This window comes from Ammospiza nelsoni, chromosome 7 (genome assembly GCF_027579445.1).
Source record: "Ammospiza nelsoni isolate bAmmNel1 chromosome 7, bAmmNel1.pri, whole genome shotgun sequence".
NCBI classification, from domain to species: domain Eukaryota; kingdom Metazoa; phylum Chordata; class Aves; order Passeriformes; family Passerellidae; genus Ammospiza; species Ammospiza nelsoni.
This window is the reverse complement of record NC_080639.1, coordinates 38,044,381-38,062,156: the sequence shown is the minus strand read 5'-3', so window position 1 is coordinate 38,062,156 and position 17,776 is coordinate 38,044,381. Positions and strand designations below refer to the sequence as shown.

General features: G+C 44.0%; 1 protein-coding gene across 1 annotated transcript in view; it reads right to left on the bottom strand.

The window, feature by feature from the left end:
• Positions 1 to 15,263, bottom strand: part of KIF5C (kinesin family member 5C) — a 73,799-nt gene extending 58,536 nt beyond the window's left edge. The window contains exon 1 of the mRNA XM_059475656.1: positions 15,059 to 15,263. Coding sequence (XP_059331639.1) covers positions 15,059 to 15,184 — 126 coding nt within the window. The 5' untranslated portion in view covers positions 15,185 to 15,263. The remainder of the gene's footprint in view (positions 1 to 15,058) is intronic.
• Positions 15,264 to 17,776: the final 2,513 nt, after the last annotated feature.

Sequence of the window (17,776 nt, the reverse complement as noted above, 5' to 3'; positions counted from 1 at the left end):
GACTTAATTCTTACATATTTCACCTTATGGACTCATGCCACAGTGTAATTTTTCTTAGCTAATTAAGTTATGACACACAAAGCTACAGTACTGCATTCTAATTTCTTTGTTTACCTTTGTAGTTATTTCATTTTTTTATATATATTTTAAACTCTAAAACTCTAAACTTTCTTTTACTTGGTTTCTACTTTTAACTAGAAATACACTATAGAAACTATACACACAATATAAATACACTATAGAAAATAAATATACTACAGAAATTATACATATACTAGAAATACACTATAGAAAATAAATACAATATAGAAACTATACATGCACTAGAAATACACTACAGAAAATAAATACACTATAGAAACTAGAAATACGCTATAGAAATTATACACACACTATAAATATACTATAGAAAATAAATATACTACAGAAACTATACATACCCTAGAAATACACTATAGAAATCATACATATACTATAAATACACTATAAAAAATAAATGCACTAAATTAAATATACCTACACTAGAAATAGACTGTAGAAAATAAATATCCTATGGAAACTATATATACACTAGAAACACACTATAGAAATTATACATACACAAGAAATACACTATAGAAACTATACATACACTAGAAATACACTATAGAAATTATACATACACTAGAAATACACTATAGAAAATAAATAGAAATAGAATAAATAGAAACTATAAAAAGTAAATAAATAGAAACTAATAATATTAAAACAAATAGAAATTATACACACACTAGAAATACACTCTAGAAACTATAAATATACCATAGAAACTATACATTCCCTATAAATACACTACAGAAAATATACACACACTAGAAATAGACTATAGAAACTATAAATATACTATAGAAACTATACATTCCCTATAAATACACTACAGAAAATATACACACACTAGAAATAGACTATAGAAACTATAAATATACTATAGAAACTATAAATCCACTATAAATCCACAATAGAAAATAAATATACTGTAGAAACTATAAATCCACTATAAATACACTATAGAAATTATACATATACTATTAATACATTATAGAAAATAAATATGAATAGAATAAATAGAAACTATAATAAATAAAAACTAATAGTGTTAAAATAAATAAATAGAAATTATACACACACTAGAAATACACTACAGAAATTATAAATCTACTATAGAAACTATGCATTCCCTATAAATACAATATAGAAAATAAATACACTACAGAAACGATACACACACTAGAAATACACTATAGAAACACTCTATGTTTTTACTTTAAACTATAAATCCACATTCTCATTCTAACACCGAAGTTTATCAGCCTTTTTCAAGGTTTCAGACCAAATAATGAGTTGAATTCTAAGCTTTAGCTCACAACCCCAGATTCTGGGAGTTCCTTACATTTCAGATTCCAGCATTTGCTCTGGGGCGCATTGTCCAGGGATGAACCCAGAGCCTCATTTGTTGTGTGGCTGAGTCCCAAGGGAAGAATTCCTGACTGAGGGGCTCAGTCCTGACCCCTGAGCCCCAAAAACCTTCCCTGCTTTTGGGAGCCAGAACCCCCCAGGACACCAGGACAAGGACACAGCCCCTCCACAGAGAGCTCTGTTCTCCTCCCTCCTCTTCAATAAGTGAGAAACCTATTGAAGTATGCCCAAATACCCCATATTTGAGGTATGGGTAAGGTGGTCAAGGGTTTGTAGTGCAGGGGTGGCGTTGTGCAGAGTAAAAGACGAGAGTGCAGAAGTTATAACAGAAACAGAGCTTAGAAGTTCCAACAGAAACATTCTGGGCAAGTAAGAAGCCATTGGACGAAAGTATCCGCAGTGCAGCAAATTTCAGTAAAAGTGACAGGTCAGAAAAGCAAAATAAACCCTGTGGCAGCTGCCTGTTGGTTTACAAAGTTCTATATTGTCTTGTAATGAAGAAACCTGTGACTACTCTTGAGCTGTGGCCAACTTCTAAAATCTCCCAGCCCCTGGGACTGATGTTTATCTGAGCAATAAATTATTTTTAGCTTGCAAACTGTCCCATCCCTTGATTTCTACAATGCCAGGGCAGCACAGTGCAGGCTGGGCTCTGTCCCAGCCGGATTTGATCATTCCTGAAGCCCCAAGCAGCGCAAGAACAACTGCAGCACCCCGAAAAGCACAGCGTGCCCTTTGGGGGCCCTGTGCCACAGCAAACCCTGCCAAGAGCTCCACGGCAGAGCTGAGCTCTGCACCCCAAACCCATGGTTAAACCTGGCCCAGCACCCCAAGGAATGCAGGGACAGCCGTGGGGGTTCAGTCTGGGAGGTGCCCAGGACGAGGTGAGGGATGAGAATCTGACTGCAAGGCTGATTTATTATTATATTATTATAGAATATATATTATATTCTATATAATATATTCATATTTATACTTATAATCACAATATATTATATATTTTAACATTATATATTACATTATCATATAATTATATATATTACTAACTATATACGTATATAATATATAAATATATGTATTAGAAATAAAATAAATAATGGCTAATTTTAAGGAAAACACAAATATCCCATATTGATATTATATATTTATATTATATAATTATATATTTATATTATATAATTATATATTTATAGCATATATTTTTATATTTATAGCATATTTATATATTATATTATATTATATTATATTATATTATATTATATTATATTATATTATATTATATTATATTATATTATATTATATTATATTATATTATATTATATTACATTATATTATATTACATTATATTATATTACATTATATTATATTATATTATATTATATTATATTACATTATATTATATTACATTATATTATATTACATTATATTATATTACATTATATTGTATTACATTATATTGTATTACATTATATTATATTACATTATATCGTATTATATCATAGTATATTATATCATAGTATATCATAATGTATTATATCATAGTATATCATAGTATATTATATCATAGTATATCATAATGTATTATATCATATAATAATATATCATATCATAATATATCATATATTTTATTATGATAAGAATGCTATACTAAAACCATACTAAAGAAAGAGAAAGGATACATCAGAAAGCTTAACAAGAATGATAATGAAAAACTCATGACTGACTCCTCCACAGCTGATGGTGATTGGTCATTAATTAAAAACAATTCACATGGACCCAGTCAAACCTGTTGGAAAACAGTGTCCAAGCCACATTCTGGAGCAGCAATCAGAGAATGATTGTTTCCATTTTTCTCTGAGGTTTCGGAGCTCCCCAGGAGCAGAAATCCTGGCGCAGGGATTTTCAGGGAATGTGGCAGTGGCAAGGTGGAGCCCCCAGGGACAGCAGCCACCCGCAGAGCTGTTGCTGCTGGCACAGGGATGGACACGTATATTATATATATAATAAATATACATATTATATATATATATATATATACACATATATATAATATATATATAAAATATAATAATAGAATGGCTCATTTTACAGGAAACACAAATATCCCGTATTTAGGGACTGCCTCTGATCCCTTCTGGCACAAACCCAGCCACAAACCCCCCTCATTTTGGCTTTTTCCCCCATTTTCCCCCAGCTCCTCCCAGCATTCCCACCTTCCTGCTGCACACAGGGCACAGAAATAAGGGTTTTTTTCATGCTTTGTTTGAAATTTAGGGCTGAATTTACTCCATAATCCTCAGCAAATCTGGGCTGCACACACAGCCAGCCACACAGGGAACAAATCCTCCTTCACCAAACACAAACAAACATTTTATTTCATCCAGGAGAATGTTTCCCCACGTGCTCCTGTGTAGTGAGATTAATTCTGCTTCCCAGATCTGTTTGCAGCGCTGAACTGCTCCTGCTTTGAAGTGAAATTGTGAGAGATGCCAGGAAGGGAGAAACAATCAAACCAAATAATCAAAAATAATCAAACCAAGCGACAGCAGCTCCACACTGGGGATTTGTGGGTGGCCCAGAAAAGGGGAAAAATACAAAAAAAAAAAAAAAAAAAAGCATGGGGAGAGGTCCTGAGAGGAGAAAATCAGGTGAAATGCAAGATAAAAAGGAGAAGAAAGGAGAAGATGAAAATTAATAGAAGGAGAGGAAGGAGAGAAGGTGAAAAGGAGAAAGGTGAAAAGTAAGAAAAGGAGAGAGGGGAAAAGTAAGAGAAAAGGAGAGGGGGGGGAAGTAAAAAAGGAGAGAAAGGAAAAGTAATAGAAAAGGAGAAAGGGGGGGAAAGTAAAAAAGGAGAGAGAGGAAAAGTAAGAAAAGGAGAGAGGGGAAAAGTAATAGAAAAGGAAAGAGGAGAAAAGTAATAGAAAAGGAGAGGGGAAAATAATAGAAAAAGAGAGAGGGGGAAAAGTAATAAAGAAGGAGAGAATGGGGAAAGTAATAGAAAAGGAAAGAAGGGAAAAAAACAGAAAAGGAGAGAGGGGAAAAGTAATAAAAAAGGAGAAAGAGGAAAAGTAATAAAAAAGGAGAGGGGAAAAGTAATAAAAAAAGAGACAAGAGAAAAATAACAGAAAAGGAGAGAGGTGAAAAGTAATAGAAAATGAGAGAAGAAAAAAATAGAAAAAGAGAGAGGGGAAAATAATAGAAAAGGAGAGAGAGGGAAAAGTAATAAAGAACGAGAGAAAGGAAAAGTAATAAAGAAGGAGAGAAAGGAAAAGTAATAGAAAAGGAGAGAAAGGAAAAGTAATAGAAAAGGAGAGGGGGGAAAGTAATAGAAAAGGAGAGAGGGAGGACAGAAATACAAAATAAAAGGAGATAATGGGCTAAAAGGCCATGGGAGAGAGAAGCAGGGGATGGATGTGACTGGAGGTGCATTAACCAAATCCCAGGTGATTTTTGGGAGGGTTTTTGGCAGACCCTCCCCAGTGAAGGAGGTGAGAGCCCCCCCAGCCCTGGGAGGAGCTGCAGCATCTCCCCCATCCATCCCCCTGCTCCAAATCCAGCAGGGATTGCAGCAGTGCAGGCAGGGAAAAAAGAAAAAAAAAATAACAAAAAAAGAGATTACAGCTGCAGAAACAGGCAACTTCTGGCTAAAAATACTCCCTAACCCAGTTCCCCCAATTCAGAGAACTCTGCTGCTCAGCCTCTCCTAAACTGGGGAATAATCCACAGCCAGGATAATTCCTGTGTGGCTTTGAAATTCAACTTTCACCCCTCAGAACCAGAGGTTTGCAGCTCGGGAGCTGCCAAAAACAGAATTTGCTGACTGGAAAATGCTGATATAGAAAAATATCTCTGGAAATTCGGGGCTGTTTCGTGCTGCAAAAAAAGGTTTTGAAGGTCCTGGGGTGATTTAATGTGGGTTTGGTATCAAATCCTCCTGGTGCAGCAGAAATGTTCTCAGCAGCTTCAGAAGCAGCCCAGTGATCCAAGGTTCACCCCATTCCCTGAGCTTTTACACCATCCTGTCCATCATCACAACCAGGCAGGGAAAAGGGAATTCTCTCAGCACAGAGAGGGAAAATGAATCACTTTCAGCAAAGAATACTATGAAATATTTAAGGTTTTGTCTCTGGGTACTCATTTCTCATGGGGGAAAAAAAAATTCCGCATTCCTGGTGTCATGGCTCTGTCTCACAGGTGGAAAATTGACATTTTCTGGAGCTCTCCTGTCACCAATTATTGATATTTTAACAGCCATCTGATGACAACCACAAGCATTTCCCATAAAAACAGAAAAAAAATTAAGTTTTAAGATTTTTTTTAAATCCAAAAACCAAGGAGGCCACAAATAAATATATAGAAATATATAGAAATATATAGAAATGGATAAACAAAACCGGGAATCCATCAGCAATCCCACTCCTTTAAGGCTGTGAGGGATCCCATTTTGGATATTCTGAGGTAATTTTTTGCTGTTGTTTGCTTTGTTTTGCCAGGATTATTTAAGCATGCAATGTTTCCACACTGCAGAGCCCAATAAAAACTGAATTAAGGCGTTTTTTCAGTTCACACACAAGCACCATTATCCCACAGGGGAGCTGGAAAAACAAACAAACCCAGAGTGTCAAACCATCCCTGGGCAGCTCCAAATCTCTTTTCTGGCCTTTAAAAGGTTGTAGCAACACCAAATCAAGCAAAATTTATAAAGAAATAAAGAAAATAAAGAGAATATCTGGGAGGTAAGTATGGGTGACTTTAAAATGAAACATGTCAAGCTCGAAGAACCCAACAAAAACAAAATCCCTGGAGGTGTTAATAAAAATAAAACAAACCACAAGTAACCCCCCTGTTCAGGAGGGATCTTCTGAGGAAAAGGTTCACTCCAAATTCCAAATAAACTCCTGCATCCAGCTAAAGCAGCCAGAATTTAACCAGGAATGCCTCAGCACCCCAAGGAAGCTGAGGGGGAAATGGGATCCTGTGGGGTTTTGGGAATATCTGGGAATACCTGGAGACACCTCAGGCAGCACAGAAAAAGAAATTTTGGAAGAAAAAAAATCCCAGGGGAGGCATTTTGAGACAGCCAGGGGTGTCAGCAGCAGAGTTAAAACCCTCAAGAAAAATCAAAATTAGATCATCTTTATTCCCAAGCCTGTTTCCTCACAGAAACTCCTACAGAAAAGAGAAAAGCAGGTCAATATTAAAGCCTCACAAATGGCATTGCACCCCTGATTTTCTCTTTTTGAACAGCTTTTATTCTCCTGGCAGAGAGAATAAAATTCCCCTCCTTTTATTCTCAATCTAAAACCCTGAGCACACACAGAGCTTCCCTGGGGCAGGGAGCCTTGGGGAGAATCCTCTCCAGGGGAGCACACAAAGCACCACAAAATAACCCCAAAGAGCCCAAATCTCACTGCGCCAGGCTCAAAAGACACTTGGCAAAACAAATCCAAGCCCCAGGGGTCGATTTGGGCATCCCAAGGGAAGGAAAAGCACTGGGACTACCCAGGAATGATGCTCAGTGTTCAAACCTGATCCCCCCCAAAAAAAAAGGAGGTACCAGAGGGGAAAAAAGACAACACAGGGTGGTTTAAAATTTTATTTTCCTGTGGTTTGACAATTCAGCTTGTTGGAATCCATCACCTGTATTCTAAGTTTTGAAGGTTTAAGTAAGAATCCATATTTTTGACGGGCTGGGTTTGGAGAAGGATGCCCTGAGGGGATTGGGAACAATAAAGATAAAAAAAGCCCTGAGGAAACACAAAAGGGGAATTGCCTGGGTGAGGAATTGTGCTTTTCATTTGAGGTAAATCACCCTTCCTGCAGCTCCATCCATAAACAGGAGCCACTTTCACACCTGAGTTCTCAGCACTACTTTAGGGAGCAGAAAAGCAAACACAGGAGCAGCTCCATCCATAACACTCACATTGATCCCAGCCCAGCCCTGACAGCCAGCCTGGAAAAGCAGGAATAAAAGCAGGAATAAAAGCAGGAATAAAAGCAGGAATAAAAGCAGGAATAAAAGCAGGAATAAAAGCAGGAAATATCCATTCCAGCAGGAGAACAGCTGAGGAGCCAAAGGAAAATCAAACAAAACACCCCCAAACCACGCTGACCCCACAGAAATGGCTCAAACCCAGCAAGAGTGGGCCAAGATAAAAGGATTTTGGTGTTTTGGGGAGTATCCCTGCCTTGGGAACAGCTCCCAAAATTGGGTCAGTTCCTGCAGAATCCCAGGAGCTGAACTCTGTCTGAGGTTCTGGGGTTACACACAGGCACAGTGTGTAAAAAGGAGAATATTTGGAGAAATCCTTATCAGCACAGATTTATTTCCATTGACACTATGGCACATTTGCTTCAGCACTTCATGGGAGTCTCCCTGCCACTAGAAATTAATATATTTCTTAATAAAATAATAATAAAATAAGAACCAAAACCAGAACCAAACCCCTCCTCAGTTACCTCCTCAGGCCCCTGATTGTAATCTTGCACACGAAATAAATGTGGAGCTCATGAATTGCTTTAAATATCAAATTTGGGAGCAGCTCCTTGAGCAGCCACACCATCCTCCAGGAAATGGGATTGGTTTTCTGCAGGGAATTAAAAAAGTGACCCAGAGCCAGTGGGACCATCCTGGGTTTGCTCTTTCCCAAAGGATTCTGGAGGAAAAAAAAGGTGTTTGTATCCCAAAATTCCTTCTCAGCAAACCAAACCAACCCTTCTTCCCTTCAAACCAAACCCTGCCCTGTCCTTGTGGGAAGTGGGTTTGTAAAGGACCCCCAAAACCTGGCTGAGAGCTCTCACAGCCCTGGGCAAAAAGTTTGCACAAAAATAAAAATAAAATTAAGTTTGTGTGCAAACTCTGACACAAGGTGTGCTGGCTGAGGGAGGAATGGAATAGAGATGGGTGAGACAGAGATTGAACTGGAAACAAGTTTATAAAGATGGCATTGGAAAAAAAACCAGAGATTTTGGAGAATTAGAACTGTGAAAGATGCATTGCAGCACGACCAAGTGGGCTATAATAAGAATATTAATAAATAACAATGATAAATAATAATTATATATAATAATAAAAACTATAACAGTAAATCACAATCATAATGATGATGGTGATGTAATAATAATAAATAACAATAAATTCTAATAAATATTATGAAAATAATAATATTTATTATGGTGATGGTGATGATTTGGGAGTCACAAGTCAATATAATAATAATAATAATAATAATAATAATAATAATAGTAGTAGTAGTAGTAGTAATAGTTTGTGTTAGAAGTATTAGCAGCATTTTGTGGCACAAGCTAACAGCTGAAAAACATTTCTAAGGGATTGTAACCAGGAAATAGGTGGAGAATTAGAACTGTGAAAAATGCATTGCAGCAAGACCACGTGGAGAAATAATAATAATAATAATAATAATAATAATAATAATAATAATAATAATAATAATAATAATAATAATAATAATAATAATAGCCATTTATCTATTATCCCAAGAATTTTTTTTTAAGGTCTGTTTTACCCACAGAGTGCCAAGTGTCAAACAGCACCCAGAGATCTCTGCACAGGAGGGGTTTTAGAACGTGCATGAACTCTGCTGACTTCACTGGCATACATGGAATAAAAGATAAAGCACAGGGGATGAAAATAAGCGAGAACCTCTCCACAAGACATTCCAAAAAGAAATTACATCAGAAAGCATTAAAAAAAAATAAATAAATAAAATGAAACAAAACCCCAACCCTGCTCAGACAGGAATATACACGGAATAAAAAATAAAGCACAGCCAAATGTTTCAGGGATGAAAATAAGCGAGAACCTCTCCGCAAGACATTCCAAAAAGTACTTAGAGCGGAAAGCATTAAAAATAAATAAATAAATAAAACAAAACCACAACCCTGCTCAGACAGGAATATACATGGAATAAAAGATAAAGCACAGCCAAATATTTCAGGGATGAAAATAAGCGAGAACCTCTCCACAAGCAGAAAGCATTTGCAGCAGAAAGCATTAAAAAATATATATATATAAATAAATAAAACCAAACCACAACCCTGCTCAGACAGGAATATACACGGAATAAAAGACAAAGCACAGCCAAATGTTTCAGGGATGAAAATAAGCGAGAACCTCTCCGCAAGACATTCCAAAAAATACCTACAGCAGGAAGCATTAAAAAACGCATATATAAATAAATAAAACAAATCCACATCCCTGCTTAGACAGGAATCAGCCACCAGTTTTTGTTTCCCTTTCTGTCCCAGGCCATTCCCAGCTGGAAGCGCCCCCAGGGCCGATCCCGGCTCAGGAATCCCCCCTGCCCTGGCCCTGAGCAGGCCCGGCCGATGCTCTGTGTGCTCTGGGCCGCACCACTGCTTTGTTTATTTATTTATTTATTTATTTATTTATTTATTTATGGGCAATATTGCGTTCTGACAGCACAGAATTCCCCCCCCCGGGAGAAAGCCCAGCCCAGGGGGATCCTGACCCCGATCCCGGAGCTCTCCTGGATCTCCCAGGGCTGGGACGGGCACAGGGGGCAGGGGAGGCTCAGCCTGAGGCGGGCCCTGCTGAGCTCAGCGCTCCCGCTAAACCCGGCTTCGCAAACCCGTCCCAGAGCCACGGGCGGCCGGCAGGGACAACGGGCAGCCTTTGATCCCTCCCTGGGAACAACAACACCCCCGAGCTGCTTCGGGGTGCTCTGCTTCCCACCAGGAGGGGTTGGCATGGAAAAGCCCCCTGGAGCAGCCCCGGGCCGGATGCTGCACAGCCAGAGGGGAAAAAGGAGCTGGAAACATGAAAATGTCACCCCCATCACAACTACATTCTGATTTGTTTTACATCAGAGGAAAAGGAGCTGAAAACGTGAAAATGTCATCCCCTCCTGAAGCTGAAAACATGAAAACACCGAAAACACCCCCCCGCTCCACAAGTAAATTGTTATTGATTTTACAACAGAGAAAAAGGAGGTGAAAACATGAAAACATCACCCCCATCACAACTAAATTCTTATTTATTTTACACTAGAGAAAAAGGAGGAGAAAACATAAAAACAGCACCCCCTCCAGAACTAAATCATTTGTTTTACACCAGAGAAAAAAGAGCAGAAAACATGAAAACACCGAAAACATCACCCCCGTCCACAACTAAATTCTTATTTATTTTACATCAGAGAAAAAGGAGGTGAAAACATGAAATCACCACCCCCTGCACAACTAAATTCTTATTTGTTTTACAATAGAGAAAAACGAGCTGAAAACATGAAATCACCACCCCCTGCACAACTAAATTCTTATTTATTTGACACCAGACCTGGCCGGAGGGACAAACCCCAGCCCCAAGCCGAGGCAGGGATTATCGCGGGGGTGCTGAGGTCTCTGCATCCCTCCCTGCCAGGTGCAGAGGGATTAACGCACCTGAGGAGGAGCAGGGCACAGCCAGAGCTGCGGGGCTCTGCCAGCCAGCAGAGCAGCACATTTTCAGGTCTGTCAGCCAAGAGAATCCATCAGAGTCACCTTGAGGCTGCAGAGGAGCACAGGGAGCTGAGCGCGCAGAGAAGCTCTGGGTTTATCCCCTTTATCCCCTTTTCCTGCCCGGCTCTCAGCGCACGCTCACCCCAAAGGGGTTTTGGGCTTTAAACGTGGTGGCAGGATGGAAATACAGAGGTTTTGTCTGCTTGGAGCAGAGGGGAATTGAAGGGAAAAGGTTTTCACCCTCCATGATTCATACGGAGATGGACAGGAGACACCAAATCAACCCAAACCAAACAAACCCAAACCCCAAAACTTGGTTTGGGTTGGTAAATCCCAAACCAAATCAACCCCAAAACTTGGGGTCAAATCCCTAACCCAATCAACCCAAATCAACCCAAACCCCAAAACTCAGGGTGAAATCCCTAACCAAATCAACCCAAACCAAATCAACTCAAACCCCAAAACCTGGGGTCAAATCCCAAACCCCAAAACTTGGGGTCAAATCCCAAACCAAATCAACCCAAACCAAATCAACCCAAACCCCAAAACTTGGGGTCAAATCCCTAACCAAATCAACCCAAATCAAATCAACCCAAACCCCAAAACTCAGGGTCACATCCCTAACCCAATCAACCCAAACCCAAAACTTGGGGTCAAATCCCTAACCCAATCAACCCAAACCAAATCAACCCAAACCCCAAAACTCAGGGTCAAGTCCCTAACCCAATCAACCCAAACCAAATCAACCCAAACCCCAAAACTTGGGGTCAAATCCTAAACCAAATCAACCCAAACCAAATCAACCCAAACCCAAAACTTGGGGTCACATCCCAAACCAAATCAACCCAAACCCCAAAACTTGGGGTCAAATCCCTAACCCAATCAACCCAAACTCAAAACTTGGGGTCACATCCCTAACCCAATCAACCCAAACCAAATCAACCCAAACCCCAAAACTTGGGGTCAAATCCCTAACCCAATCAACCCAAACCCCAAAACTTGGGGTCAAATCCCTAACCCAATCAACCCAAACTCAAAACTTGGGGTCACATCCTTAAAAAAATCAACCCAAACCCCAAAACTCGGGGTCAAATCCCAAACCAAACAAACCCAAACCCCAAAACCAGGGGTCCAATCCCAATCTCAGAGATTTCTGCAGCTGGGAAGGACTCGGGGCACTCCCTGGGGCAGCCCTGCCCACACAGCCCCAGCCCAGCCCAAGCAAACTCGGCCCAAGTGGTTCAACTCTCCCTCCCTGCTGCTCCTCCCCGGAACCACCAAGGCATCATCTGTAATTTTATTTTTGCCCAAGGCCCCAGGGAAGTGAAACAGGAGATGACAGTGGGAAATTCAGGGAGAAAGGCTCTTCCCTGTGTTTACTGGGAAGGAATAAATGTGTTCAGACTTACTAGTGTAAGGGAAAAAAAAAAAAAAATAGATGTTTCCCCTAAATCAGTTACATTTTATTTTTTTTCTTACACAATGACATAATTCCTCTGAGGGGAAGTTGGTCGTTTTGTTTGGTTTTTAAAATTTTAACAGAACCCTTCTCTTTGCAATCCACGGATCAAAAATGAAAGCTGCATTGCAGTGTTTGCAAATGCTATAGTAAAACAAAAAAAAAAAATTAAAAAAAAGAAAAAATGTGGTTGATCCTGGTTAATTTTTGAAGCTTTTGAAGACTGAAATTTTGCTTTTCCTGGAAGGAATTCTGCTCTGCTCTGCCTTTCCACAGATCAGGATTCCTTGCCCCTGCCAGGCATTATTTGCTGGAGCAAAGCAGCCGCTCCAAACCAAGGAAATGATAAAAATAATAATAATAAAAAAATCCAGCAGCACTTCCCAGTCCTGCTGCAGTGGGATCCACTGGGATCGAGTTACAGCAGAGCCCAGGGCTGCAAATAAAGAGGACAAAGAATCAGGGGAGGTTTCTGTGCTCACCTCCAGCCCAGCAGAGCACAGCTGATGGCTCCTCCTCGCAAACACAGCCTGGGTTTGAGCACACACTGCATTAGCTGAGCTGATTAAAATCCCAAATAATTACAGTTTTTGCCTTAGGAAGGGAAAGGCAAACTCCAAGCTGCTGACTAGATTTGTTCAAGATAGCAAATCACCCCCTCAACCTGAATATCCATGTAAAATACACATCTACATCAATAAATACATGCACTTTCTTGTCTCTCTTCCATATTTTTTAACTTCCATGGTAGGAAATTACCAGTTGTTGTTATTTTATTCCTTTTTTCACCCTCACCAAAGGAATTATCTCCTTCTTGCAAGCCACAAAACCCTTTTCCAAAGCATCACAGTCACTGTTTTCCCAGCCAGCAGACACTTTATAGACAAAGACACATTATGAGTGAGGAAAGAGAATTCCAAACTCCAATTCTCTTCAGCACACAGCCCTGTAAAGGATTTACAGGAGCTGCATTTTAATCTGCTTTTAATATGTCTGAGGGTTTATTTATTTAGGGGGAGGGGAACTTGCTGACATTTGTTTCTCAAGCACCACAATGGCACAGACACATTTTCCCTCCCAATATCTGCTGGCCAAAGGCAGCCCCGTGCTGCTGCTGCTGCCCAGGATTGATCACCAATTTGATTATTCTATTGTTAACAGGCTGCTGGGGGTGCCACAGCTTTAACCTTCACAGAAACACAATTAATTTGGACAGGACAGAGGGCATTTCATATTTAAAAAAAATAACAACCACAAGCTGTTCATGCTCATAATTCACCTTTTTTTTTTTCCCCCCCCTCGAGGCTGTTCTGCAACTTTCACCAGCAAAGTTTCTGATGACCTCAAGGTTTTGGTAATGATTTTAACAAATTGGGAAGATTTTAACAAATTAGAAGGATTTTAACAAGTTGTGCTGACAATTCATTTTAGGGTCTCTTCATCACCACACGGCACGGAACATGTTATTGATGAGCAGTATATGAAATAGATGTCACAGATGACCAGCATATGAAATATTTATATATAATATCATATATTTATATTAAATAAAGCACCACAGACCAGGCTGGTTGGACACTAAACCAAAAATCTGCTAATGATTTTCAAAGAGACGCTGGGGGTTTCTGAGCGCTGCCCTCTGGGGGACCTGCTCTGGGAGAGGGAAAAGGGAAAGGGAAAAGGACAGGGAGAGGGAAAGGGAAAAGGACAGGGAGAGGGAAAGGGAAAAGGAAAGGGAGAGGGAAAAGGAGAGGGAAAGGGGAAAGGGGAAAAGGAGAGGGAGAGGGAAAGGAGAGGGAAAAGGAGAGGGAGATGGAAAGGGAAAAGGAGAGGTAGCGGGAGAGGGAGAGGGAAAAGGAAAAGGGGGAAGGGAGAGGGGAAGCTGCGGGGCTGGGAAGGAGCCGCATCCCGGCCCTTTGTTCCCGTTAAACCCCGGAGCAGCCGAGCCCAGCAGAGCGCGGGGGGCGCGCAGGGCCGGCCCGGGGGGAGGCGATTTGGGTTCAATTTCACCCTTTTAAACGCGGACATCAAACCCCCAAACTCGGGCGGCATCCCGCAGCGCTGCTCAGCGCCGTGCCGGTGCCGGGGATCCCGGCTGGGCACGGCGATGCAGGGATGCGGAACCGGCCCCGGGATGCGGTGCGGGGCTCCCGGGCTGGCTCCGGTGCCGGCGCTGCCGCAGGGGCGCGGCGGAGCGCGGGCGGCCGCCCCAGCCGAGCATGCCCAGTCCCCGGCATGACATCAGCGCCGAGCCCGCGGCTCCCCCGCGCCCCCCGGCTCCCCCGGGACCCCCCGCACCCCCGGGCACCCCCGCGCCGCTCGCCCGGTGCGGCGGGGCCAGCCCGGCCGGGGGGGCGCGGGCAGCGCCGCCGCCACCATCCCGCCCCACGGCTGCGGGAACAATGGAGGGGACGGGGGGCATCGGGGGGCAGCGGGGGGAATGCTCGCCCCCAGAGCAGGGATGCTCGCCCCGACAAGAGGGATGCTCGCCCCGAGAGGAGGAATCCTCGCCCCCAGAGCAGGGATGCTCGCCCCGCACCCAGGGATGCTCGCCCCGACAAGAGGGATGCTCGCCCCGAGAGGAGGAATCCTCGCCCCCAGAGCAGGGATGCTCGCCCCGCACCCAGGGATGCTCGCCCCGCCCGCTGCGGGCTGCGGCAGACTCACCCCGATGACCACGGTCTCGTCGCCCTTGAATTTGGGGATGAATTTGTCGCCGCGCAGGATCTCGGCCTCGTTGAGGGGCCGGAAGCGGCACATCACCTTGATGCTGCACTCGGCGGGGTCCGCCATGGCGGCGGCGGGCCCGGCGCTGCCGAGCGGGGCAGGTGCGGCAGCGGCGGCGCTGGGGCCGCCGGGCGGGCGGGGCCGGGGCCCGGGCAGCCGCTCACAGCCCGCGACACGCCCCGCTCACATCTCGGGACACGCCCCGCTCACGGCCTGCTCACAGCCCGCGACACGCCCCGCTCACAGCCCCCTCACAGCTCGGGACACGCCCCGCTCACAGCCCCCTCACAGCTCGGGACACGCCCCGCTCACGGCCCGCTCACAGCTCGGGACACGCCCCGCTCACGGCCCCTCACAGCCCGCGACACGCCCCGCACCGGGCACGGCCGCCCGCGGCTGCCCGGGACCGCCCGCCTGCCCCGCACAGCGCCGGGGACACCCGAGCAAACACCGGTGCTGCGGCTTGGGCTGCCGAGGACACCTTGAACTGCACCTTCAACTGCCCCAGGGACACCTTCCACTGCACCTTCCACCACCCAGGGACACCTTGAACTGCCCAGGGACGCTTTCCACAGCCCCAGGGACACCTAACACTGCCCTGGGACACCTTTCACTGCACTTTCAACTGCCCCAGGAACACCTTGAACGGCCCAGGGACACCTTTCATTGCACCTTCCACTGCCCAGGGACACCTTCTATCTGTCCAGGGACTCCTAACACCACATCTTCCATCGCCCAGGGACACCTTGAAGTGTCCAGGAACACCTGGAACTGCACCTTCAACTGCCCCAGGAACACCTTGAACTGCCCAGCGACACCTAACACTGCACCTTCCATCATCCAGGGACACCTTCCACTGCCCCAGGGGTACCTAACACTGCCAGGGACACCTTGAACTGCACCTTCCCCTGCCCAGGGAGACCTTCAACTGCCCCAGGGACACCTTGAACGGCCCCAGGGACACCTAACACTGCACTTTCCATCGCCCAGGGACACATTCCACTGTTCCAGGGACACCTAACCCTGCCCCAGGGACACTTTCCACTGCCCAGGGACACCTAATACTGCCCTGGGACATCTTGAAGAGCCCAGAGACACCTTCCACTGCCCAGGGACGCCTTCTACTTTTCCAGGACACCTTTCACTGCCCAGGGACACCTAACACTGCACCTCTCACTGTCCAGGAACACCTTCCACTGCACCTTCCATTGCCCAGGGACACCTAACACTCTCCCAGGCTGCTCCAAGCCCCATCCAGCCTGGCCTGGGATATTTCCAAGGATCCAGGGGCAGCCCATGCCAGGGTCTCCCCATCCTCAGAGAAAGGATTCCTTCCATCTACCTAAACTAAATTTCCTCCAGTCCCTCTCCAGCTTCTCCCAGACGCTGGAAGCCCAGTGTGGGCTCTGCACAAAACCTTCTCCCAATGCCTCTCCTCACCATTCCCAGCCTGTCTCCAGGGAAGGTGCTCTGGTTTCCACACCAGCTCCGTGGTGATCCTCTGGATCTGCTCCAACAGAGCCCCTCTCCAAGCTCAAAGCTGCCCCTGGCATCTCCCCACAGCGTTTTTCTCCCTCTGCCTCTGGCACAGCTGGGTCTGTGACCAGGCTAAAGGATATTTTTCCTGGAATATTGCTCCATGTCTGTTCCTGGGAAGAGCAGCAGGAGCCGTGGTGCCTCTGGGCTCTGACCTTGCTCCAAGTTCTGTCCCATGAATCAGCATCTGGGAAAAGCAGCCTGGAGCCTGCTCCTCCTCACAGGGAGCCTCCCCTTGTCCTCCTTCCCTGAAAATGCTCCTTCCTTACCTGATAAAATCCCCTCCCTCCTGGCTTGTTTATTTCCCCGCACTCACATGATTCTAAACTGTCTGAAATGCCACAGGAAGGCTCCTCCTCCTCCATCAGTTTCTCCTGACAGGAATCTCCTGCTTAAAGAGGAATCCAGACATCCATGATGTCTTCTGGGGAGCTGCAGAAGCTCCAGCAGCTCCTGGTCCTGGTTTCCACCAGAGTTCCACCATTCCATTACCCTCAGCTGTGCAGTTCAGATGAGGGTGGACAATCCTGCAGGGTTTTGATGGAAATCTCCCTTTCTTCCATTACCTGAGGTGGTTGTGAGGAGCAGGCTGGCAGCAAAGCCTCTCCCACCCTTCCTAAAAGCAATTCCATGGGGGAGAGTTAGCAATGTGCAGCATGTGATAAACCATTATTACATAATGGGATTTATTCCCCTGGATTATCAATTATCCCTTTTATTTCTCTTATGTTTCAAGCTTTTACCCTGAATAGCAAATTTGTTAGTCATGACAAGTAGGGGCTTAGTCATAAAAGATGAGTCTTTGGATGAATTAATCCTTATTTTCCTCCATTATGGAGTGCTCATTTTGGAGTGAGATAAGCAAAACTCGATTTTTCTATTAGAGCAGGTATAATCTGCCATCAGGAAGAATGCAGAGCCATCTCTCCTCAGCAGCTTTGTCACAAACAACGTGACATTGTCTGGAGCGCAGACAATACTGAATTGTCCACCTGCTGCTGCTGGTTTTACTACTCAGTGCCAGATGAGGTGGAGCAGCCTGGCAGGAATGTGAATTTTGGGGCAGATTTGGGAGTGATCAGCACCTCCCTGGGTCTGTGAGCTTCTCCCAGGCTGGGCTGG